The 26,975-nt window shown below is 36.0% G+C and overlaps 1 protein-coding gene across 34 annotated transcripts in view; it reads right to left on the bottom strand.

Annotated features, from left to right (window-relative positions):
* Positions 1-26,975, bottom strand: part of RIMS2 (regulating synaptic membrane exocytosis 2) — a 604,627-nt gene that overhangs the window by 465,179 nt on the left and 112,473 nt on the right. For 24 of the 34 annotated variants that reach the window (XM_043601572.1, XM_043601575.1, XM_043601571.1 and 21 more), the window contains 2 exons: positions 18,238-18,448; positions 1,383-1,394 (listed from right to left, as the gene is read on the bottom strand). In XM_043601572.1, coding sequence (XP_043457507.1) covers positions 1,383-1,394; positions 18,238-18,448 — 223 coding nt within the window. The remainder of the gene's footprint in view (positions 1-1,382; positions 1,395-18,237; positions 18,449-26,975) is intronic. The other 10 variants (XM_043601535.1, XM_043601573.1, XM_043601557.1 and 7 more) reach the window with 1 other exon arrangement.

The following is a 26,975-nucleotide window of genomic DNA, read 5'->3' as shown; positions in this document are numbered from 1 at the left end:
TAGAGATTCTAAAGGTATTGAATTGCCTGAATTGTACTCCTTGAGGGTCAGCTGATAAACTTAGCTTGTAGAAAACTGGCAGGTTCTCTAGGGAGCTTGCCCTGGATCGAATATGGTGCCCAGTCTGGGACATGTCTACAGTGATTGACTCTAAGTCCTCAAAACTGCCTCAAAAGTTTAGTAGAATTCCTATAGGTATTTAAAAAAAAATTTAAAAAGGATAGTGACAGAGTCACAGTGTCTTTTCTGCTCAAAGAATTCATTCTGGGGGCACCTGGGTGGCTCAGTCGGTTGAGCGGCCGACTTCGGCTCAGGTCATGATCTTGCGGTCCATGAGTTCGAGCCCCGCATCGGGCTCTGTGCTGACAGCTCAGAGCCTGGAGCCTGTTTCAGATTCTGTGTCTCCCTCTCTCTCTGCCCCTCCCCCACTCAGTCTCTGTGTGTGTCTCTCTCGCTGTCAAAAATAAACATTAAAAAAATTTTTTTAGAGAATTCATTCTGAACCCACATCAATATCTGCCAACACCTACGTTATCCCAACCAAGTAACTGAAAACTAAAAAGAATAAAAATTCTCCAACCACAAAAAAGAAGAGATCAGCCAAAGGATTTCTCTTTAGGTTTCATGCTAATTTAAATTTGGAAAACTTGAAAAGACCTCAAGTTTTAGTCTGACTCATCAAAGGAATCAGAAAGGAAAGTTTTTATCTGTGCTTTGCAGGAAGTCAACATCTCCAGAGCAGATCCAAATCCAAACCCAAATCAGACTTCTGCAGACATTAGCAGATTATTCAAATCTTACCTGTGGTCAAATTCTATATATCTGAGAATTTTTTAATTACAATTATATCTAATAATCAACATGTGCATACAACATAGACATTTCACCAATCTCTAAAACATATTGTTAAGAAAAATAAAAATATATTAAATACTCAAATCAAGTATAAACATGTACTTCAGAAAATCCATGTTTGATGCTGTTGAGACTCATTATTACAAAGATTATATCTTTATACTAACTCAGAAGCTTCTGTTAAAAACTCTGACCAATACAATGAGTTTAGAGAAACATAAGAAGATTAAAGGAATTCTTATCACAATGAAAAATGCTGGGATATCTCCTTTAAAAAGGTACAAAACGCTAAAGAGGCAAGCTTTTTTAAGAATCAAATAATCAAAGTTTCATCTATAATATAATGAAATATGTTTTTCAGTAAAATCAGATAGCATGCTTCAAATATATTAATGTATAGCAATTATCATGCACAATGGCTGTAACAAAACACTTAGAAGCATACAAATTAAATACAGCTATAAAATTAAAACTAGCAATAATAGCAACAAGAAAAAAATAATATTAGACAGAAAAAAGACTCTAACCACTTTGTCCTCCTGGTGTGAATATCCACGAAAGCAAGTTAGAAAAGACAGAAAAGACAAAAAAAACAAAAAAAAAAATTAATTCCATTCTTAAAACAAGCAAGAGTTTTTAAGAGTTTGTTAGTGAAATAAAAATCCTGAGAAAGTCTAAATTGCATTTTGTGAAATATAAACATTTTAAAAGGAAAATTTTTTCCACATATTTCAAGCAAGAGCACGCCATATACTAGAATTTATAAAGATACGTAAACACAATAATTTGTGTAAAAGCAATAAAAAAAACAAACATCAGAAAAATGGGGATGTTCTTTCCACAAATAAAATCCCAATTTAACACTCAATTAACTCAAAGAGAGAAATTGAAAAATCTTAAGGCAAATAGCTTTTAAGTACAAAGACAATAAAACAGAGCATCACTGTTTATCTTTAATTTCATCATATACTATCAAAAGTAGACAAAATTCTATACGAATTATGCATATTGCTTCCAAAAGTTATTTCTGTCCCATTAATTTAGAAGCTTTCCAAGCTTTATTAACTACAAGGAAAAACATTAATTAGAAAAACCATTAGAGGTAACATGCTATTGATTACAATTGGCAATTTGGGGTCATAGATTCCCACTATAAATGTGGAAAACAAAACGATGAGATGCATGATTTGGCCAAGGGGAACGTACTTAGATATTCTGAAGTTAAAAACTGTTGCATTTCTCTTTACTAAAACATAAAGAAATGGTAACTGGCAAGGTGATAATGTAATGATAATGATCTGATATGTTATAAGAACTTACATAAATTTAAAAAATTCTGTATACATTACAAAGTAAAATCATGTATTTTGAGGGATCATTGCTCTCTGAAAGATAAGTGGCAATAATAGTCGTGACTAAGAGCAAGGACTTTGCAATCAGACAGACCTATCTTAAAATTCCACCTTTTCTTAAAATAACATTTAAAGGGGTGCCTGGGTGGCTCAGTCCCTTAAGCATCCAACTCTTGGTTTTGGCTCAGGTCATGATCTCATGGTTTGTGAGTTCGATCCCCACATCAGGCTTTGCACTGACAGTGCAGAGTCTGCTTGGGATTCTCTGTCTCCCTCTCTGCCCCTCCCATGCTTGCTCTGTGTCTCAAAATAAATATATAAACTTAAATTTTTTAAAAAATAAATAAAATAACATTTAAATAACATTAAAAAAAATTTTTAATGTTTATTTTTTGACAGATAGAGTGTGAGTGGGGGAGGGGAAGACAGAAAGGGACACACAGAATCTGAAGCAGGCTTCAGGCTCTGAGCTGTCAGCACAGAGCCTGATGCAGGGCTCGAACTCACAAACCACAAGATCATGACCTGAGCCGAAGTCAGACGCTTAACCAACTGAACCACACAGATTCCACAACATTTTTAAATAACAATTTTCTTAAGTTAAGCCTGTGTCTGCAAAATAGGGAATTAATATTTACTTTATAGGGTTTTCTGAAATAAAATAATATGAAAAGCTTTCCATACAGTGCCTGGCATGTAGTTCTATATCTGATATTCTAAAATATGAAACATAGATATTGCATAGAAGGGACAAGACTGCATCCTTTACATTACTGTGTTCTTGACTGTTTCACCTGTCACAAATGTTAAAAAACTAAAGATCATATAAAAGCTATTGTACACAGTCCAGGACTTCTATTGCTAATAATTTAGACCAACAAAAATCATTTATGGACCACTCATTATATATGTATCAGGCACTACACTAGATTTCTGAGATGTAATAAGACATCTAAGATGTGGGGCGCCTGGGTGGCGCAGTCGGTTGAGCGTCCGACTTCAGCCAGGTCACGATCTCGCGGTCTGTGAGTTCGAGCCCCGCGTCAGGCTCTGGGCTGATAGCTCAGAGCCTGGAGCCTGTTTCCGATTCTGTGTCTCCCTCTCTCTCTGCCCCTCCCCCGTTCATGCTCTCTCTCTGTCCCCAAAAAAATAAATAAACGTTGAAAAAAAAATTTTTTTTAATATAAAAAAAAAATTTTAAAAAAAGACATCTAAGATGTAAATTAAGTAAGACAGTTCCTCCCAAAGAACTAAATGTAGTAAGAGAAGAAAACTCATTGCATAACAGAGAGACTTAGGAAAGCAAGAAAACAACAAAACACTATAGAAACACCAATGATTGAGGAGATAACAGGACTTCAAGAAAAAGGATTAAGACAAAGTTTCTGAGATGTAAGCAGATCTTTAAAGAATAAAGAAGAGAAAGTCAAGCAAGACCAGTAAGGGAGACTATTTTATGCAACAAAATGAAAAATGCCAAAAGCACAAAAGCACAAACAAGCCTGGCATATTTGGAATAAAAGTATTTGAAAATGACTAGATTACAACTGATATGTCCGAACTAAAGCCTCACATTAACATATGAACACATATTAACATTTGCCTGAAACTGAGAAGCATAACACTTAAACAAAATAATGCACATTGCACAAATAAAAAAGAAAGAAAATGAAGCCATAGCTAATGAATTGGCTAATAGTTAATCCCTCTGAACAGATAAAATAAGTTAAATTTTAGCTATAACAGACACAGGAAAAACTTCACTATAATACATATGTGAAATATTATTGCCATCGTATCTTTATTATCTTTCAACAGGAATAAAAAATAAGCAAAAAACCTATCATATGATTTATAAATGAGAGGCACAATATTATTAGCTACTATTTACCGAGCCTTCAACTATGCTGCAAAGTGCACGCTGTTGGAAGGGGACAAGTCCAGAAGCTGGGAGAACAATTAGGAAGATGTTGAAATATTTGGGGCAAGAAGCAAATACGAGAGCAGTATGAACTACAGTCATAGTCAGAGAAATGGAGAGAAGTGGGCTGATTTAGGAGATACTGAGAAGTAAGGCTCTTAACACCGGACTGAGGAAGAGGATGAAGTAGAGGTCTAGGTCCACCATAAGGGATACACTAACCCAGCACACAAATCTGATGATCTCATTGAATAAAAAAACACAAAATAAGTGCTTCACAAATATTGACTCGTTTTATCCTCACAGTCGCCTAGTGAGATAAGCACTATTGTTATTTCTATTTACAAATGGAGAGATGGAGGCAGAGATTAAGCATCTTGCACCAGGTCACAGAGCTAGTAAGTGACAAAGCTGGGATTCAAACTTCTCACGCCAGAACTTGTGCTGAAGCCACGACACCACGCTGCCACTCTAATGCCAGCGTCCTCTGTTGGCTTTATGTATCTTTCCTGTAATGTCATTGCTAACTACATTATTTTAGGTCATAATTATCACAGTTGGAGTACATCCAAAAGCATTTATTAAAAGTTTCAGAGTACAAATACATATATATTTAAAAATTATTTTTAAAAGCTATTAGAAATGTATTTTATTTTCTAAAATAAATTTTAAGTTTATTTATTTATTTTGAGGGAGAGAGAGAGCATGCATGTGTACATGTGAGCGGGGGAGGGGTAGAGAGAAAGGGAAAGAGAGAGAATCCCAAGCGGGTTCTGCACTGTCAATGCAGACACATGGGGCTTGAACTCACAAACCCGAACTTACGAACCGGGAGATCATGAGCTTAAATCAAGAGTCAGAAGCTTAACCAACTGAGCCAGCTAGGCACCCCTAAAATAATTTTATACTGACCATTTTTCCTTATGATCAACTCTCCCTATGACCATCCTTACTGTCTCATGGCTTCTGCTAATAACCAACCACATTGCCTCTCCTGAAGATCAATGTAAATGTTAATCTACCTTCTCATTCTCACTTATATCATTGTTTTCATTGTTCTCTTTCCTGTCTGATACGTGCTCCTGATAGTCATAGCACTATTTGTGACTAAATATGGCAACTGCATCTGCCAATGACTATTCTTTGTATATTTGTACAACTTTGTATTATTAGTTCCCCAGTCACCTAGTAAACTAATGTCAGCTCCCCTTAGACTCCTTCTCTTAAATATTTAGTCTTTCCCCTTCTGCTTTCTTCCATTGCCAAAAAGGTAGATTCCCCTCTCTATCAATGCTGTATACTCTACATAGTTAAACTACCATCACTTGTCTCTCTCTTCTTGCCTACCTTATATAACCAATCTTAAACCACCTCTCGCACCACTACAATATTACTCTGTCAAGCCTACTCCCTTCTTCTAAGAGTTGCAACGATTACATACTGCCTATACAGTTTGCCTTTTTATTTATTCATTCACAGGTTTAGACTGCCATCTTCAAAACACATTATCACAGTGCTGAGCTGCAGCAAGGAGCCGGATCAAAAGACAATGCCTATCTCTGAACACTTTTCCAAAGAAGACATCCAGGTGGCCGACAGACACATGAAAAGATGCTCAACATCACTCATCGTCAGAGAAATACAAATCAAAACCACAACGAGATACCACCTCACACCAGTCAGAGTGGCTAAAATTAACAACTCGGGCAATGACAGCTGTTGGCGAGGATGCAGAGAAAGAGGAACCATTTTGCACTGCTGGTGAGAATGCAGACTGGTGCAACCACTCTGGAAAACGTATGGAGGTCCCTCAAAAAAGTAAAAATAGAACTACCCTATGACCCAGCAATTGCACTACTAGGCATTTATCCAAAGGATACAGGTGTGCTGTTTCGAAGGGGGACATGCACCCCAATGTTTACAGCAGCACTACCGACAACAGGCAAAGTATGGAAAGAGCCTAAATGTCCATCAACGGATGAATGGATAAAGAAGAATGAAACTTGAATGGAGTTTCTAATGGCATAAAGCGCCTTCTCCCTATGATTCGTACCCTGCCTAACTCGAGACACATGCTTCACTCCATTTTGTATGCCCCAGCCAGACCACACTACTTGCATTTCTCTTAAATTATTATTGCCGTTGATCTCTTATGTTTTTGCTTCCCCTGCCACTTTAATCTGAAACATATATGTGTGTGTGTATATATTATACACAATGGAGAATTACTCGGCAATCAAAAAGAATGGAATCTTGCCATTTGCAACAACGTGGGTGGAACTAGAGAGTATTATGCTGAGCAAAATTAGTCAGAGAAAGACAAATATATAACTTCACCCATATGTGGAATTTAAGATACAAGACAGATGAACATAAGGGAAGGGAAGCAAAAATAATATAAAAACAGGGAGGGGGACAAAACATAAGAGACTCTTAAATATCTAGAATAAACTGAGGGTTGCTAGAGGGGCTGTGGGTGGGTGGATGGGTTAAGTGGGTAAGAGGCATTAAGGAGGACACTCTCTGGGATGAACACTGGGTGTTATATGTAGGGGATGAATCACCGGATTCTACTCCTGAAATCATTATTGCACTATATGCTAACTAACTTGGATGTAAATTCTAAAAAATAAATAAATAATTAAAAAGAGAAAAAGACAATACCTCTCTCAAAATAACATGCCCATGATGAGTACACCAGATTTCTTTCTTCCATTCATTCACTCAACAGGTATTTATACTGACCTATTATATGCTGAGTACATGGAAACCTACAGTAAACAGGAGGACGTAGAGAAATACAGTCACTTAATCATAAAATGTTAAAAGTACTAGATTAGCAGTCTTTGGAATCCACTGAGGCACAAAAGAGTGAGTGATTAACTCGCATGAGTTGCCCAAAGAAAGCATCATGGGGAGATGATGCTTAAATCCAGAAAAAGAAAAAAAAAGAAGAAGACGTGTTCATCAGGTGGGGAGGGGTTATTTATGGGTAGGAGCAGGGTCCAGGGGAAAACAGAGCTGTGTTTCAGATTAAAGTGGCAGGGTAAGCAAAACCGTAAGAGATAAACGACAGTAATAATTTAAGAGAAATGCAAGGAGTGTGGTCTGGCTGGGGCAAACAGGATGGAGTGAAGCATGTGTCTCGAGTTAGGCAGGGTACGAATCATAGGGAAAGGGCACTTTATGCCATTAGAAACTCCATTCAAACAATGAGTCATCATTAACTAGTTATTAAGCCGGAGGTAAAACAATCAGATCAGCATTTTACAAATATCACAGTAGGGACGTGGGAGGGATGTGTGTGAGGAATCTGGACTGGAGGAGAGAGACCATTTAGGAGACTAACATTAGTCCAGGTGAAGAAGGTCAAAGCCTAAAAAGGACAGCAGTTATTGGCTCTTGTAGATAAGAGAGGAAATAATCAAATCCAAATATTTGTGGGGGGAAGAACAGCAATGGACAAAAACCTGAGAGTATACCTGGTTTTCTGGTCTAGGTGACAGAACAACAGATAGTGGCATCATTCAAAAAAGCTGAAATTTATAGAAGGAATAGATCTGGGGTTGTTTCGGTGATAGAAAAATACATACTCTGTTTTGACCTAAGTGAGACTTAGTGGTATTCTAATATATTTATTGAAAGGGAGTTAAAAAGACAAGACTTCAAAAGAAGAATCTTATGTCCTTTTTTTTTTTTCAAATGGGCCATCAATTTATTTATTTAGATACCTAGAAAACTACATATATTAATGTATACAATTTGATGACTTTAAACATATGCATACATCCATGAAACCATCACCACAATCCAGGTAACAGACATATCTGTCACCTCCAAAAGTTTCTTTGTGTCCCCTTATGGCCTTTCTTTTTATGGATCAGAATTATTTTTAACTTAAAAAAACAACACTTTTGTTTCAGACACGAGTTCGTTTATTTCTGTGCCTATGTTTGAAGTCAAACATTTTGGGGGGAACGTTTGAAAAAGAATTGGGTGAGATTTATTGAGTATTTCACTTAAAAAGGGTAGAGAAATTCATAACTATGTCTAACCCTCCTCTCACATATTGTCTGCATTACATGTCCTTTGCACTCCCCTACCTAGTATCTATTTAACTATGTGGCAGTTTTGGTGACATCCTAAATTCCCTTATCTAGTAAACTAACATAAAGTCTACTATTATGATTAGAATTCATGGCAAATGCTATTATTATTCTTCCCCAAACAAGCTAAGTAAAATCTATTTAACCTAGTGCTCATCTTACCTACGGATAAGGAGCTAACTTCACCTATTGATGAGGATATTAGGTACTGAGCAGGATTCTTCCCACCAAGTGGTCAGGAGCAAGTAGACAGCAAATAAATACCAAAGCTTTCAAACGCACATATGCCATTAACCAAGCATACACTGCACCTGCTATATATCAGTAGTCTGCATACATTTTTTTCTTTTTTCTAAAATAAATTTCTGAAACCATGTACTCCTCACACATTTTTAAGATAACATTTAAATTTGAAGTGTAAATAGCTGGAAAGGATACATTTCCAGACATGCTGTATATTGTAGGTACACTTCAATAATATTTTTATCAAATCTTGGGGCTGCGGATTTACCTCATTCAATATAGGGGAAATGTCTGCCATATAACCTATTTGGCAAAACGAGGCCATGTTGAGAAACTATCAGACGAATCTGACTTTCTCTCAGAGTCTGACTCCATTTTTAAATTCAAATAAATGTGCCACTACGGGTCACCATGACAATCATCTCACATCAAAATTATAAAAGAGAAATGAGGCACCAGAGTCTTGCCAGAAGTCTGCTGCCTGAATGAAATGTGGTGCTGCCCCTTTCTATATTTCTTACAAAACCTCTCACTGCTTTACCCTCATGGACAGTACATTCTAGAATTGTCACTTTGTTTGGCACCCCAGAAATTTTCACATCCTGAGGCAATACATTATCCACATTAGATTGGGTTAAGAAGCATGCTTTTCTTTGAAGAGTATAAGTGCAATTGTAAAAGGGAGTTGGAAAGAAAATTTCAAAAAACAGAAATGTTCTCAAGTGGATCAATTTTAAGAGAAAAAAAATGAAAGAATACATATGGAAAATTTTGCCCTTTAAGTAATTCACATTCATCTACTCTCCAGAAAGCCTTCCTTCCTTCCACAGCAGGGGTACACGACCTCACTTTCAAGCCCACTGCCACATACCTCAAGAGTATAAAATGCCTATGGAATCATCCAGAGGCTCCTGAAGAGAAACAATCCCAAACAGATAACTACAATAGTATTTGTAAGCTTCCTTGCTCTTCTCGGTAATATTACCCACACTGAATCATGCTATACAGGTGACAGAAATGGGGGCTGAGCCAGATGAAAACTATATAAAGATGCCATATGAAGAGGGAGTGAGTTCGTGTAAACTTTGGTGAAAATGTTTTCGTTTATGTTCAATTTGCAACATTGTTTTGCCTCCTTCCACGATGCTCATATGTATGAGGAAGTGTAAATATCCTAAGATTCTGCAAGTTAGATTTTTTTCTCGCAGTCCCTATTTTATTCTGTACCATTAAGGGAGGTTGACATCAATGAGGGGAAATAATTCTTCCTTTTAAATTCTACAACCATTTTTTAACAATATTCACACATATTCTAGGTTAATGAGAGCTCAGAGGCTTGAAGTTCAGGATCTACCGAATGCGGCAGCTTGCTTAAGGGTGGTCCTACGAATTGTATTATTCTAATAAGTTTTACCTATTTCTCAAATGCTTATGAACACAGTTACTAAAATTTAAGTGGTGCCCTCAACACTCCCATGTCATACAAATGTGGGATGGGGAGAGAAACCAAAGTGTACTAGATATAGCAACATATAACAACTAATGAAAGCTTCTCAATTCCCTTTTTAAAATTATTTAAGTAGTAAGTATATTTGGCTAAATGAATGTACTTTTAAGTACTTCAAGCATTACATGAGTTACCTAGTATTAATTTTAAAATCATAAAATGTCAAACCCAGAAAACATCTTAAAAATCACAGATGATTTCATTTTACAGATTTTTTTAAATTTTTTTTAATTTTTTTAATGTTTATTTATTTATTTTTTTAATTTAAAAAAATTTTTTTCAACGTTTTTATTTATTTCTGGGACAGAGAGAGACAGAGCATGAACGGGGGAGGGGCAGAGAGAGAGGGAGACACAGAATCGGAAACAGGTTCCAGGCTCCGAGCCATCAGCCCAGAGCCTGACGCAGGGCTCGAACTCACCGACCGCGAGATCATGACCTGAGCCGAAGTCAGGTGCTTAACCGACTGAGCCACCCAGGCGCCCCTATGTTTATTTATTTTTGAGACAGAGAGAGACAGAGCACGAACAGGGGAGGGTCAGAGAGAAAGGAAGACACAGAACCTGAAACAGGCTCCAGGCTCTAAGCTGTCAGCACAGAGCCTGACGCGGGGCTTGAACTCACCGACCGCGAGATCATGACCTGAGCCGAAGTCAGGTGCTTAACCGACTGAGCCACCCAGGCGCCCCTCATTTAAAACAGAAGCACTAAGACGTGAAGTGAAGACATGTCACACAGTCACACAACACCCGGGCAGAAACAAAACTTGGTTCTTTTATTATCTCAACTTAAGCCATTCTCTTCCGGGAGAATGTCAATTTTTTCTTGATATACTGGTAGGTAGCAATTCTATGAAGTCTAAAAGAAAACTCATATATCATACACTTGCCTTGGGTGTATGGGAACTAATTGTATATTATACTAGTACATTAGTCAAAGACTTGCAGGTAATCACAGTGACTTAATTTTTTTTAATTTAATTTATTTTAAGTAATCTCTATACCCAGTGTGGGGCTCGAATTCATGACCCCAAGATCAAGAATCACAAGAATCATGAATCAAGAATCAAGAATCATGTTCTTCTGACTGAGCCAGCCAGGCACCCCATGACTTGAAATTTCTAAAAAATAAAAAACTACCTGAAGGATTGCAAAAATACTCGAATCACCATTTAGCTCTCAGTGAACAATTTAAAAATTAATCATTAAAATTTTTTTGCATGTAAGTGATACTTAATGACTTGGTTATGCAGTAGAAATGTCTATATTATTTCACTCTTAGCATGTGATATCTTCAACGCACGTATATCAATATATTTTAAGGGACTGCTTCAGGATTACTTTCTTTTATAACTATTCTAAAGTTATAATTCATTCTGCTTCAAAACTGATATAATTTCTAGTGAAAAAAATCACATCTATTACACTTGTAAATTAATACAATCTTGAAAAATGTATAGTCTTTACTTTTTCAAAATTAGATTATCTTTTAAGCACATGGTAATCTATTTTTCCCACCAAAAGGCAAAAGAAAGAAAAAAATTAATGTTGCTATGCTTTGAAGCTTAAAATAATCCTCATTATATATAACCTTTATTGTCCGTCTTATTAGAATCACCATTCTATGATTACAAAATAATTTCTTCCTTATAAAGTCATTATTTTTCAATCTGAACTAAATATATAGCTTTAATTTACTAAGGGGGATCATCTTAAAAGGAAATAAATGAAACCAATATTTCATAAATCTTATTGTATTGGTATTTCCATATGTCCTGCACTGAGTTTATTCTCGCTGAATCATAAATGTATCTCAAAAGAGTTAATTAATTGTTAAGGATGGCTCCACATGAAAGAGCCTCAAAGTTAAAACAAAAGGTTATTTTATCTTGTTCTCATAGGAGATTACTAAAATAATTTTAAAATAGCTTTATAATTAAATTTTAAGCGATGAAATATTTGTATTCTCATTATTCTACTCCATAAAAATAGTCTGAGCAAATTTCACTGAGCTTAATCCTTTGGGGCTATGATAAATCAAAAAGTGTATTTAGCACCTATTGAGAGCAAAAGCCTCCTTCTATTACATAAGGCAGCAGAGCATACATAGGATGATCCAATGTGAAAAGAGAAAAACTGAACTCAGTACTTTTTTCATTTAGAATATAGACAACCTTTATACATATCGTACAAAGGAATGCTTCCTCAAGTAGATTATGAATGAAAATGCAGAAAACCAATAAAAGAAACCCAAAGCTATCCTTCTTGAGCTAAAATCTAGATTATTTTTACTTACGTTTCATTCTCCTAACACATCCCTCAGATATAAGAAAAAAATATGAGAAAAGTAGGGAATACTGCCTTGGGTTCCTTCCCTCTCCCATAAACCATCCACCAAGCTAATCCACAACATGCAGAGATTTAAAAAAAAATTTTTTTTAATGTTTATTTATTTTTTAGAGAGAAAGAGAGAGACAGAGAGACAGAGTGTGAGCAGGGGAGGGGCAGAGAGAGAGGGAGACACAGAATCCAAAGCAGGTTCCAGGCTCTGAGTTGTCAGCACAGAGCCCAAAACGGGGCTTGAACCCACGAACTGCAAGCTCATGACCTGGGCCAAAGTTGGCTGCTTGTTAAAACCAACTGAGCCACGCAGGCACCCCTACAACATGCAGAGTTTCATAGTTCTACAATAAAACAGACTTCCAAGGGGCATTCCAATATTTCACTTAATTTATTTTACTTAATTTTACTTAATTTATTGACTAAAACTTTGTTCAGCATAAAGTGACCATACGTTAGAAACCAGAATATATAATTTCAAGCAAACTATAGTCAGATGTCATTACAGACTTCTACTTGTGGCCTAAATGGGGTAACAAGAACTAGATTTCTCCACCTGCCTGGCAAACAAAATATAACACAAGAAAAATATATAAACGAATGGTTTTCAAAATACTGGACATCAGGCAAAGAAGTCCAGAGATAGCTAAAATATGGGAAACAAACAAAATAAGCTCTACAATTGCCCCAGTTTTAGTGCATTGAGAGACTTTCCAGACAGCAGAGCAGTACAGAGGAGCTCAAGTTCAGCTTGGCAAACATCCTCAGCAGAAGAGAATAAACCGACAATCTGAAGAGACCAACATGGCTGTATTTCAGTGGCCAACTTACCAGAGAAGAAAAAGATGCACAGAGAGAGAGCCCCAGATAACTGGAGACAATCCCTTCAAGTATTCAGCTTAGTAATGATGAGTAAGCATGAATGTGAGAAGATACCCAGGAAAGGGGGGAAAAAATCACCTGAAGAGTTAGAGCGAACAGTGGATGTGTCCACCAACAAGATTGGAAAATCTCTTAATTCATATGTAATAAGCATATACAAAATTAGCTAAAGTACTCAGGAAAGCCTTGACTCAGTAGAAGAAAATAATTAGTACTAAACCGAGCACTTTTCCAGATCAACCTAATATTTATAAAAGCAAGATGCAGAAGTATTAACTTGTTTCCATATAACTTAATTGCATCTGTGAACAAAGCTCAAGAAGAGTTATGAAAATGCAAAAATATCCAGACCCAACAAGTAAAATTTACAGTGCTTGGCACCCAACATGAGATACAGGCATATAAAAAAATCAGGAAAATGCATAGCATAATGAGAATGATCAATCAAAACCACCCAAAAACTGACGGAGATGTTCAAATTAACAGAAGAGAACATCAAAACAATTATTACAGAGCATGTATTCTACATGTTCAAAACTTAAATAGATCATAGAAGATTGTTTTTAATAGAAGATAATTTTTAAAAGCCCAAAACTGAAATACTGGACATAAAGACAATGTCCGAGATGAAAAAATATATTGAATGGTATTAACAGCAGCTATGACATTGCCAAAAAAAAAAAAAAGTGTAAACTCAAAAGCACACCAATAAAACACACATAAAATGAAAAGCAAAGATAAAGCTAAAAATGGGGTTGATGAAAAAAACTTAAGTGAGCTGTGGAACAATGTCATGCAGCCTAATGTACAGGTAATGAGAGTTACTGAAAGAAAAGAAAGAAAAGTCCAAAAAAATATTTGAAGAAATAATGGCCAAAATTTTCCAAAACCCTACGAAAACTATAAACTCAGAGATCCAAAAAGCTCAAAAAAGCTCCAAACGCAAGAAACATGAATAAAAATACACAAACATTATAATTAAGTTGCACATAAGCAGTGATAAAAAGAATTATCTTAAAAACAATCAGACAAAAAGGACATATTACATACAGAAAAACAAAAATGAGAGTAGTATCACACTTCTAATTTGAAATAGTGGAACATCTTTAAAATACTGAAAGAAAATAACTGTCAACCCAGAATTCTATACCTAGAAAAAAATCTTAAAAAAAAAAAAAAAAAAGCAAGAGCGCCTGAGTGGCTCCGTCAGTTAAGCACCCCAACTCTTGATTTCAGCCCAGGTCATGATCTCATGGTGGTGAGATCAAGCCCCATGGTGGGCTCCTTGCTGAGCATGAAGTCTGCTTGAGATTCTCTCCCTCCCTCTTCCTCTGCCCCTACCCTGTTTGCATGCTCTCTCTCCCCCTCAATAAATAAAAATAAATAAATAAAAATAAAAAGCAAAATTCTCAGCATAAAAAGTTGAAAGTATTCAACATCAGCAGACACACACTACAAGAAATATTGAAGGAAATATTTCAGACAGATAACATATGATAGCATATAGAAATACAGATCTATAAAAAGAAATGAATAGTACCAGAAATGATAATGACAACAGAAAATATACAATATTTCTTTTTATTACTTAAAACTCCTTAAAAGATAAACTTTTTAAATAAAAAAGAATAATAGTATTGTGGGGTTTATAAAATAAGTAAAATATATGACACCATAACATAAAGTCCAAAAGAGTAGAAATGGTAATACACTATTGGAAGGTTCTTGTACTATACTATACACAAAATGATATAATATCAGTTAAGACTGACAATGATAATTTAAAGATGTATGCTTCAAATCCTGAACTGAGTAATAAAATGACAAAACAAAGAACCAACAAAGCTATAAAACAGAGTCAACAAAATTAACGAGCCAATGAAGGACATAATCTGAATCCTAAAAAGTGCTTGACTAATTCAAAGAAATCCAAAAAACAAAAACAAACAAAAGTCAGATGGTACAAGGAGAAAAAAAGCAAAATGATATATTCAAACAAACCATATCAAAAATTACATTAAATATAAATTATCTAAATACCCCAATTAAAAGGCAGAGATGGTCATGTTGGCTAAGAAAGCAAGGCCCAATTATATGCCTATAAGAAGAATACTTTAAATATGAAGACACAAACTATTCTAAAGTAAAGGAAGAGAAAAACATAAACCATGTGAATACTACCTAATAGAAAGCTCTATTAAAATTAGACAAAGTGGACTTCAGAACAAAGAATGTTACCAGGGATAAAGAAAGTCATTTCATGATTACAAAGGGGACAATTAGTTAATAGGACATAATAATCCTAAATGTTTATGCATTTGAAACAGAACCTAATAAAATACATAAAACAAAAACAAAAATACATAGAACTACAAAAGGAATGGAAACCAATTTGACAATAAATTTCATAATAAAAAAAAGGAACTACAAAAGGAAACAGATTAATCCAAGTATAGTTGTATATTTCAATATCCTCCCTTAATAATTTATCAAATAAATAAGCAAAAGATCAAAAAGGATATAGTGAAGTTTAACAACTCTACTAACCAACTTGACTTAAAGGACATTTAAAAACACTCCATCAAAAAATAAAAGTACATGCATTTACCAAAATAAACCATATTCTGGCCATAAAATAGTATCAATACATTTCAAAGAATTCAAGGCACTCAAAGTATGTCTAGGACCACAACAGAATTAAATTAAAAGTAATTACCATACTTCAGAGCAAAGAATGTTACCAGGGATAAAGAAACTCATACAGATCTCTGGAAACTCCCTAGTATTTGGAAAATAAATAACATACTTCTGAACTATTCATGGCTCTAAAAAGAAAGGGAAAACTTGAAAGTATTTTTAACAGAATGAAAATGAAAAGACAACATATCAGAATTTTGGGGATGTCAACGAAGTAGTACTTGGGGGAAACTGACAGCACATAATGCCTATATTAGAAAAGAAGAGACATCTCAAAGCAAAGACCTCAGCTGCCACCTAAGAAACCAGAAAAAGAGAAAATTAAACCCAAAGTCAGCAGAAATAATAAAGACCAAAGACGAAATCACCAATAGAGACAACTAATGAAACAAAAAACTAGTGCTTTGAGACGATCATTAAAATTGATAAATTTCTAGCCAAACTAAGCAGGAAAAAAGAGAGAAAATATGAATTACCAGGAGCAGAAATTAAAGAGGTAGCATCGCTACATATTCTACAAATATTAAAGAATAATAATAGAATACTGTGAACAGATTTATGTCAATAAATTTGGCAATTTATAAGGGTCTGGAGAAATTCTTTGAAAAACACCAAAGCTCGTTCAAAAAAAAAAAAAAGTAAATAACTTGAATAAACCTATATCTACCAAAGAAATTGACACTGTACTTAACCCTCTCCCCCCAAAAAAATAATAAAACAGCATGCCCAGATGTCTTCACTGGTAAAATCTACAAAATATTAAAGGATAAGAGTATCAATCCTACAGAAACTTTTCGAAAACACTCAAAAAGAGGAAATACTTCCCAACACATTTTATCAGGACAGCATTACTGTGATATCAAAATCAAAGAAACATATTACAAGAAAAGAAAACTACAGACACTAACACTCATGAACATAGAAGCAAAAATTGTAAACAAAACTTTATCAAATCAAACCCATCATTACATAAAAGGGACAACCCATCATAAGCAAATGGGATTCGTCCCAGGAATATAGTTGGTTTAGCATTTCAGAATCAACCAATGTAGTTCCCCACATTAACAAGCAAAGAAGAAATATGATTAATCTCAATAGATGGAGTAACATTTGGCAATTTCCACCATCTATTCCTGATGTGAAAACAAACAAATAAACCAAAACCAAAAACAAAAAAACACCACCTCTCGGCAAATTAGGAGTAGATAGGCATCTATGAAAAGCTGGCAGCTAATATAATACTTAATAATGAAGGACTGAATGCTTCCTCCCTAAGAACAAGAACAAAACAGGGATATGTGCTGTCACTACTTCAATTCAGAACTGTACTGGAGTCTGTAGCCAATGTAACTAGTCAAGGTAAAGAACAATAATCAGGTAAACCAGGAGGAAACATTAGGGGGGAAAAAACAGAAAATGATTCATTCTGGGCAAAACAAAATAATGAGAAACAGGAAACAATGAGAAAATGGAGACATGAAATTACTCAGGGGAACAAATCCCCATAACTATGTGTGAGTAATGTATGTACAAACATTAGCTCCCTATTTTAAAACTACCTAAGAACTGAGTGATAAAATACTAGCAAGGATACAAATGTAAATTGTAAAGAACTTACCAAGGAAAACATTTTATAATACTGTTTTTGCTTATTTCAAAAAGCATTCTTTGGGTAGCATTAGATATTCCCTAAAGTGGATGGATAAACTAAAAAAATCTAGGATGAGTCTAAAACATCTCATTATTTCCTCTTTAAATTCCATAATCTAATGTTTATTTCATTAATGTCAAAACAAAAATAAAGGGTAGTGTAGCTTCAAAAGCTACAAAATTGTAAAACACAGACTCTCAAAGCTGAAAAGAGCCTCTTTCAAAAGGAGAGGAAACAGGGGTCAAAGGAAGAGTAGATCCACAAAGTTTATAAAATTATGTGTAATAATGGAAAAAGCAGTGTCACTGCTCTAACATTAATCAATTGTGTGACACGAAGAATGACCTTTGGTCTCCCTGGATCTGAGTTTTCTACACCTGTAAAATAAAGGAGTTAGACCAACTGATCTATAAATTATTTTCATCATCTTTGAAAGTCTAAGATCCTATGATTCTAAACAAAACCATTAGCTAAAAAGGCCATAAACAATGAGACAAGTATCTTTTTAACTGAAAGGAAAGATTAAAAATTTCTTTTATCTAAAATGAAGACACTAGAAGTTTTTTTAATTCATTGGCTAACCTGCATATTAATTTCAATTGTCTGTTTCATTGTATTCACAATTAGCTTAACAATATTATAAGCTCAACTATAACAGAATTACGTGTGGTTTTCATTCTGTACCTTGTTTGAACGTAATGACACTCGACCTCCACAACGAGCACAGAACTTTGTTTGGCAATACGAACAGTTATGGCCACATCCATCAGCAAATTTAGTTTTGTGGCAGATACCACAGGTTGGGGCATCACCCTTCTGTTCTTGCTGCTGTTGTGATTCTTCTCCCATCTTCTTCACCTGCTCCTTGTACATTTCAAACTGCTGATGAAGTTTTCTGCAGAGAAAACAAATAAGAAAAATTTGGTTTCCTGATGGGCTCACAAAAAATAGTAATTACTGCAATCGATATACAATCTTATATCCAAGAAACTCATAAAATGAGAATAAAGAATAAAAAGTTTATTTTCTGATTACAGAATAACATCTTACGTGGCAAATCACAAGAGTGTTGCAAGTAGTTCTGCTCTCTGATATACATGTTAATTTACGAGCCAACTGATACATGCTAATAGAGATCTCTCTTTGAGTTATAACTGCAAAATTTCTATCTGCCATTTGCAATGTATTTTCAATCATATACCCTAAAATATTTAAAATCGCATTTTTCAACAGTTTAGCTTTAGAAATAGACTGAGCTAATTTGACTTACACAGTACAGGCAGAACCAATGAACTTCAAATCATTGAGACAACTCTCAATTACAGTGATCTCAAGAATCCAAACAGAGGGGAAAACACTGGATGAGTGCTCTCACTAATTGTTTAAATCTGTTCAACAGTCTGGACATTAGTTGGCTATAAAAACACTGAAATATTAGGAGTCTAGCAAATAAAAGGCCAATTTTTACCTTAAAAACAAAATAAGAAAAAAGGTACCTAGAAAAAGGTATTATTTACTCATTAAAAATAAACAGGGATAAAACTTTTCACTTCCATTATTGTCAGAAAAGAAAAAAAAATGTTTAAAAACCACAATGAACTCGGCTTAGAACTTACAAAGTTGTAAATAATGTCACTCCCATCCTAAGAGTAACAAAAGGCTAAATAATCTGCAAAATCATAACTTTTCCTGAGCCCTTCAGAGAGTTGAGGACATAAGGCAAACAAATAATCTGAACTGCAAACAGCAGCAAGCCCCTCCAAAGAGAAATGAAGCACACTGCTCCACCTTCGGCAGAGGAGAGGAGAAGGAGAAAGAGGGGCCACCATACAGGCAGGTAAGAGGAAATCAGTTAAAATTTTAACGAATTGTAAAAGGCTAGGTGTGGGCTCACATGACAGTTTGGAATAGCTAAGGGCCCAGACTCAAGGAAAGCTCACGCTCACTCGCAAGCACTTTTCTGCAGGCCTCTCCTGGGTACTTAGGAGGAAGATTGCGAGCAGGCCATGAGAACAAAGAACCTTTAGGGGTATACATGCTCAGGTGTAAAAGAGGTACCTAGTGGCTGCTGGGGTACAGGCATAATTCCCCAGACTATCTCTCCTAAAAAAAAAAACCAAGCTATGAGCCACAGGGAGAAGAAGGAAACTCTGTAATCCCAGGGCAAAGGTAGAGATCCCCTGCAGCTAAGGAAAAGTTTAAAGGAAAAAAAACTCTACCCATGAAAGAGGGACAGGAAACCATCTTCAACCAACATCCTATTTTCAAATCAATGGCCTTTCATCACTAGGGGAGGGATGGAAATTCCTGTCCCAAACCTATCAGAGATACAAGCGGATTTACTTCCATGGGAATAAGGACCTAAGAACTCTGAGCAAGCCTCATCCATAAGACCCAGGTGGCGAGGTCCCATCAAAAACAAAGAATAGGAAAACAGAACAGAACACCCTTGCCCCTGCCACAAACCTAAAATCAAGAAATAAGCATCAATGATCTACTGCCGGGGAAAAGGCGAGAGTATAAGGAGAGATGCCCCCTCCACGCCACTCCCCCCAATTTGAAGACTGCAATGCGCTAAAAATAATGATGGCAACAACAAAGTCCAAACCTATCTGAACCTGTGACTTGATGATGATTTAACTCCCAACACTAACAGTCTGACAGAAAAGTCATGCCCACTTTAAGCAAAAATACAATTCAAAACCATGAGACTCAAGAAAAAATTGTAAGGAATAAACAACCCATTGTCAAGAGATAAAATAATATAATTAGATTCAGAGATGACAAGAATGATGGAATTATCAGAAGATTTCAAAATGATTATAATTATTAAGGTAAAAGATCCATAGAAAAAAGTGGACAACAGGCAGGACCAGATGGGGTACTGAAGCAGAAAGATGGAACGTGTAAGAATCATATGAAAATGCTGAAAATAGGAGTGGCTGGTTGGCTCAGTCAGTTAAGTGTCTGAGTCTTGACTTCAGCTCAGGTCATGATCTCCTGGTTCGTGGGATCAAGCCCTGTGCCAGGCTGCGTGCTGACAGTGCAGAACCTGCTTGGGATTCTCCCTCTCCCTCTCTCTCTGCCCCTCTCCCATGCTCTTGCTCTCTTTCTCTCTTTCTCTCTCTGTCTCAAAATAAATTAAGAAAAACATTTAGAAAAGAAAGAAAATGCTGGAAATAGAAAACATGGCATTATAGATGAATAATTTCTTTGATGGGCTCATAAGTAGACTTGAAAGAACCAAGGAAAAGACCAGTAAACTTGAAATAAGTCAATAAAAAATATCCAGGGGCACCTGGGTGGCTCAGTCGCCTAGGTATCTGACTCTCAGATACTTCAGGTCATGACTGGAGGTCATGACCTCATGGTTTGTGAGTTCGAGCCCTTCGTTGGACTCTGCACTGACAGCATGGAGCCTGCTTGGGATTCTCTCTCTCTCTTTCTCTCTCTCTCTCTCTCTCTCTCTCTCTCTCTCTCTCTCAAAATAAATAAACAAAAATTTTTTAAAAATCCAAACAAACAAAAAAGAGTCAAAATGAAAAAAAAAAAAAAAAAACACATAGCATCTAAGAGCTAAATTGATCTAACATATGAAATTGGAGTCCCAGAAGAAAAGGTAGAAAACAGAACAGAGGAAATATTTGAAGGGATAATGGCCAGAATTTTCCAAAATTAATGAAAGACACCAAATCACAGACACATGAACTTCAAAGAACCCTTTGTAGAACAACACCAAATACACACACACTTAGACACAACATACTCAAACTGCTAAAAACCAAAGAAAACTATAAAAGCAGCCAGAGAAAATGACACATTATATGTAGAGAGCCAGTGATAAAAGTTACAAAAGATTATCTTTCAGAAACCATAGAAGTTAGAACACTTTGTAGTAACATCTATATAAACTACTACAGAAAAAAAAATCTGTCAACCCAAGATCCCATATGCAGTGAAATTATGCTTCAATAAATAAAGGTAAAATAAAGACTTTTCAGGCAAAGAAATGTTGAAAGAATTTATTGTCAGAAGACATTAACCACAGCAATTTAAAGTAAGTTCTTTAGGCAGAAGTATGATATTCCTTGAAAGGATCATAGAAACCTAGAACACATAAAAATAAGTGCTTATACTAAAAAGGGGAAAAGTCTCAAATCAATTTCCTAAAAAAGAAGAGAAAATTAAACCAAAGAAAGTATAAGAAAAGAAATTTTTTAAATTATAAAAGAAATCAATGAAACTAAATGCTGCTGCTTAAAAAAAAAAATCAATACAGGCGCCTGGGTGTCTCAGTCAGTTAAGCATTCCACTATTGGATTCGGCTCAGGTCATGATCTCACAGTTCGTGAGTTGGAGCCCTGCATCAGGCTCTGCACTGATAGCATGGAGCCTGCTTGGGATTCTCTCTTTCCCTCTCTCTCTGCCACTTCCCTGCTTGCTCTCTATTTCTCTTTCAAAATAAATAAAAATAAAGTTTAAAAAAAATCAATAAAATTAATAAACCTCTAGCCAGAATGATCAAGAGAAAAAAAAGGGAAAGAGAAGATAAAAATTAACTAGAGCAAGAATGATACAGGGAACATCACTATGGACTCTACTGTTAAGCAAAATTAAATGTAAAAGATTACAGGGGCACCTGGGTGGCTCAGTCGGTTAAGCATCCGACTTCGGCTCAGGTCATGATCTCGCGGTTCGTGAGTTCAAGCCCCGTGTCGGGCTCTGTGCTGACAGCTCAGAGCCTGGAGCCTGTTTCAAATTCCGTGTCTCCCTCTCTCTCTCTGACCCTCCCCCGTTCATGCTCTGTCTCTCTCTGTCTCAAAAATAAATAAACGTTAAAAAAAATTTTTTTAATGTAAAAGATTACAAGAGAAAACTACAAACAATTCTATGCCCATAAAATTCTACAACTTACATGAGAAATAAACTATTTCCTTGAAAGACTGAAACCAGCACACCTCACTCGACAAGAAACAGATAGCCTGAGAAGTCCTATATGTACTAAAAACCTTTAAAAATAAAACTGCAGTTCTCACTGGCTTTAATGGTGAATTCCACCAGATATTTAAGGAAGAAATAACACCAATTCTACATAATCAAAAATAAGAAAATAGAAAATAAGGGAACCCTGTGGGACACCTGGGTGACTCAGTTGGTTAAACATCCGACTTCGGCTCAGGTCATGATCTCATGGCTCATGAGTTCCAGCCCCACATCAGCATCTGTGCTGACAGCTCAGAGCCTGGAGTCTGTTTCAGATCTGTGTCTCCTTTCCTCTCTGCCCCTCCCTGGCTCAGGCTCCATCTCTCTCTCTCTCTCTCTCTCTCTCTCTCTCTCCTCTCCCTCCCTCTCTCTCCCTCAAAAAAAAATAAATAAATAAACATTGAAAAAAAGAAAAGGGAACACTTCTTTTCTAACTTCCTAAGGCCAGCATTACTGTGATACCAAAACCATATGAAAATATAACAGAAAATTATAGGCCAATATCCCTCATGGAAAGATGAAAAACCCTCAATACAATATTATCAAACCATGTTAAAGAACAATACATCACACACAGGTGTACCAGGTTTATCCTGGGAATGCAAGGGTTGATTCTACATTCTAAATTTAAGCAATATAATTCACCCTATTAACAGACTAAGGGGAAAAACATATGATTCTGTCAAAATATATGGAGAAAACACTTGACTCAGCAAACTAGGAAAACTTCCTTAATGCAATTAAGGGTTATCTATAGAGAAGCCTATAGTTAACATCATACTATATTGTGAAGGATTTAATGCTTTCCCTCTAACGTCAGGAATAAAGCAAGGTGTTCTCTCTCACTACCCCTAATCAACACTGAACGCGAAATCTGAGCCCGTGCATTAAAAAAATAAAAAGCATAAAGATTGGAAAGGGGGGAAAAAAACTGTTTGCAGATGGCATAACTGTCTATATATAAAGTCCTAAAGAAACTACAAAAAATCTCCTACAATAAATGCGCTTTAGCAAGGTCACAAGATAGAAACTAAGTATAACCCCCCAAAAATTGTATTTTTATATACTAGCATTGCATTAATTGGAAATCAAAAATTTTAAAAGCAGTCTGCAATGGCATCAAAAAAGAAGAGAAAAGAAAGAAAATGCTCAGGTATAAATTGAACAAAATATATCCAGGCTTTTTTGTTGTTGTTGTTGTTAAGTTTTATTTTATCTTTGAGAGAGACAGCATGAGCAGGGGAGGGGCAGTGAAGGGACACAGAGGATCCTAAGGGGGCTCCATGCTGTCAGCAGCAAGCCGGCTTCAGGGTTCAAACCCACAAACTGCGAGATCATGACCTGAGGCAAAGTCAGACCTTCAACCGACTGAGCCACTGAGGTGTATCCACATGGGCTTTTTATGGTGGAAACTATAAAACTACTGTTAAAAAGGATGAGAGGAGATCTAAGTAATAGGAGAAATATGCTGTATTCATCAGTGAGAAAACTCAATATTGTTAAGACATCAATTCTCTCCAAATTGATATCTCGATTCAATGTTATCTCAATCAAAAACTCAACATGATTTTTTTTAAGAAATTGACAAGCTAACTCTAAAATTTATATGGAAAAGCAAAACACCTACATTGGCAAGATATTTTCAAAAAGAAGGTTGGAAGACTCATACCACCTGATGTCAAGACTTACTCTAAAAGCTCCAGAGGTAATCAAGTCAATATTCGGTATTGGCAAAGAATAAACACATACATACACCAATGGAAGAGAATAGAGTCCAAAACAATCCAATGCTTAAATGATCATTAATTAAAAAACAAAACAAAACAAAAGGCTGTCAAGGCAATGGAGAAAGAATAATCTTCTAAGCAATAGGAAATTCATGTGCAAAAAAAGCAATTGGAAATTTATTAAATTTATTAAATTTATTAAATTTATTAAATTAAATTAAATTAAATTTAGTAAATTAAATTAAATTAAAATTTAATTTAAAAATTTAAAAAAATCAACCTCAGGTCGCCTGGGTGGTTCAGTCAGTTAGTTGAGTGACTGACTTTGGCTCAGGTCATGATCTCACAGTTTGTGAGTTCAAGCCCTGCATCGGGCTCCGTGCTGACAGCTCAAAGCCTGGAACCAGCTTCGGATTCTGTATCTCTCTCTCTCTGCCCCTCCCCCACTCACACTCTGTCTCTCTCAAAAATCAATAAACATTAAAAAAAAAACTTAAAAAAAAGAACCTCAACTCATGTCACACATTATACAAAAATTAATTCAATGTATTACATAACTGCAATCAATGGATTACAGAACTAAATATAATGACTAAAACCATAAAATTTCCAGAAGAAAACAATGAAGAAAATCGTGGCCTTGGGTTAAACAAAGCCTTCTTAGATAGGTTAGGTTGAAGTCTTTCTTCAATAGTATGCAAAAAATGTGAACCAAAAAGCAGCCGTTGGCAATATGTAAATGAACGAGCAAGGCTGTGTCCCAAAGGACGTTATTTATAAACACGAAATTCGACTTTCGTGTAATTTTTATACTCACAAAATGTCATCATTAAAATTTTTTTTTCGGGGCGCCTGGGTGGTTCAGTCGGTTAAGCGACCGACTCTTGGTTTCTGCTCAGGTCAGGATCTCTGGGATCATCAGTTGGAGCCCCACATCGGGCTCTGTGCTGTCTGAAAGTGCATAGTCTACTTGGGTCCTCAGTCTCCCTCTCTTTGCCCCTCCCCCATGCACTTGTGAGCACCCACATGCTCGCTCTCTCTCTCTCTAAAAAATAAATATATAAACATTTTTTAAAATTTTTTCAATCATTTTTAGGTGTAAAAACCATTCTTAACTCACCACTTACACAAAAACAGTATTTGGCCTGCAGGCCGTAGTTTGCCCACTTCCTTACAATAAGAGCTAATTTATATGACATTCTAGAAAAGGCAAAGTTATAAGGACAGAAATCAGGGACTGGAGTAGAACAAAAGAACTAACTACAAATAGGCACAAGGAATTCTTGGGGGTGAAGGAAATGTTCTATATCTTGCTTATGGTAGTAGATACTTAACTATGTTTTTTCAGGATTCACTGAAGTGTATACCTTGAAGGGGTGAATTTTACTGCAAATAAATCATACCTCAAAAACCCTGACTTTAATAAGAGTTCCTTTCAAAGTGCTAACCTAAAGTCAGTAAGTAAATTAAAAATAGAACTCTATAAGTGAGTCCGTCCTAGCTACTTAATTACAAACATTAACTTCCTTTTCACACCTAGTATCAATACATTTAAATAGCTAATGCCAGTTTCACTAACTTTTCCTGTAACTTCAAATACACTGTTTTACCCTGATTATCTCCCACCAAGTTTAAGTGAAGCTTTGCTAACACAAAACAAGCACCACTACAGGAAGTTCAAGTGCATAAAATGTGTGCCAGAGCAGGGGTGAGTTTAAGTGGACCAGTGGATGAGCTCTGCATCGGAGTTGCTCCCGCCACTTAAAATTATCTTTCCATGTGTGAGATACGCTGTACATTTCTATTGTATACCTGTTGATATGCTTACGATCTCTGACATTCCTCTCAGTAAACGCTCCAGGAGAAAGAGAAGGCAGAAGGAAGAGGAAAATTAGAAGGAGCGGGGTTTGGTTTCAGATCTAGAGGCACTGGAGTACTAGGCAAATTACACACTGGAACAAAAAAGCAGAAGTCTATCTCAGTGAACTGTGCTAAAATATAGCATCTCCAGGGAAGTGGAAGCTCCATTTCACCCATGGGGAGCAAAGTTAGTAATCACGTATCCCTAAGAACTATTTAAAGGACTCTGTTTGAAATCCTCTTACAGAAAACTGTAGAAATCCCAGGACTGCAGCATTAAGGCTGCAGGATGGGATCCAGTGGTCCCAGCTGTGGGGAGAGCAGAGATAAGCTGCAATCCAGGGAGGACACGACAACAGTTTGAGGTAACAAGGGAAGATTTAGAGAGATTTTGTATATTCATCCTTCCAAGTCCTATAAAATGAGAAACTACTGTACGTAGAGTCGGTGGGGTACAGGCAAATTCAGGAGCTCTACTGCATTCCTTGCCAAGAAGAGCGTATCCCCCCTGCTCCTTTAGAAATATGCAAAATTCTCTCTCTGCTTCCTCGCCCCATTATTCTCCAACCACTGTAATCTGGTTTCCGGTCTGCTTACTAATTCTCACAAAGTTTATCAATGGTCTCCCTGTACCTAAAATTAGTGAACAAAATTTTTAGTCTTGATCTTACTGAGTTCTCAACAATATTTGAAATTATGTTCAACTATGTTCATTGCCCCCTTGGCTTTCATGATGCTCTCCTTGTTTTCCCATATCTGTGGCCTTTCATTTTCTTTTTCCTTCAAAGGTCAAGATCCAGGCCCTCTTCTTTTCATTCCTTGGTGTCTTCTTAAGCAGCCTGATCCCATATC

Source organism: Prionailurus bengalensis, chromosome F2, assembly GCF_016509475.1.
Source record: "Prionailurus bengalensis isolate Pbe53 chromosome F2, Fcat_Pben_1.1_paternal_pri, whole genome shotgun sequence".
Lineage (NCBI taxonomy): Eukaryota > Metazoa > Chordata > Mammalia > Carnivora > Felidae > Prionailurus > Prionailurus bengalensis.
Note: the sequence above shows the minus strand (reverse complement) of the source record. Positions and strands in the feature narration are given on the sequence as shown.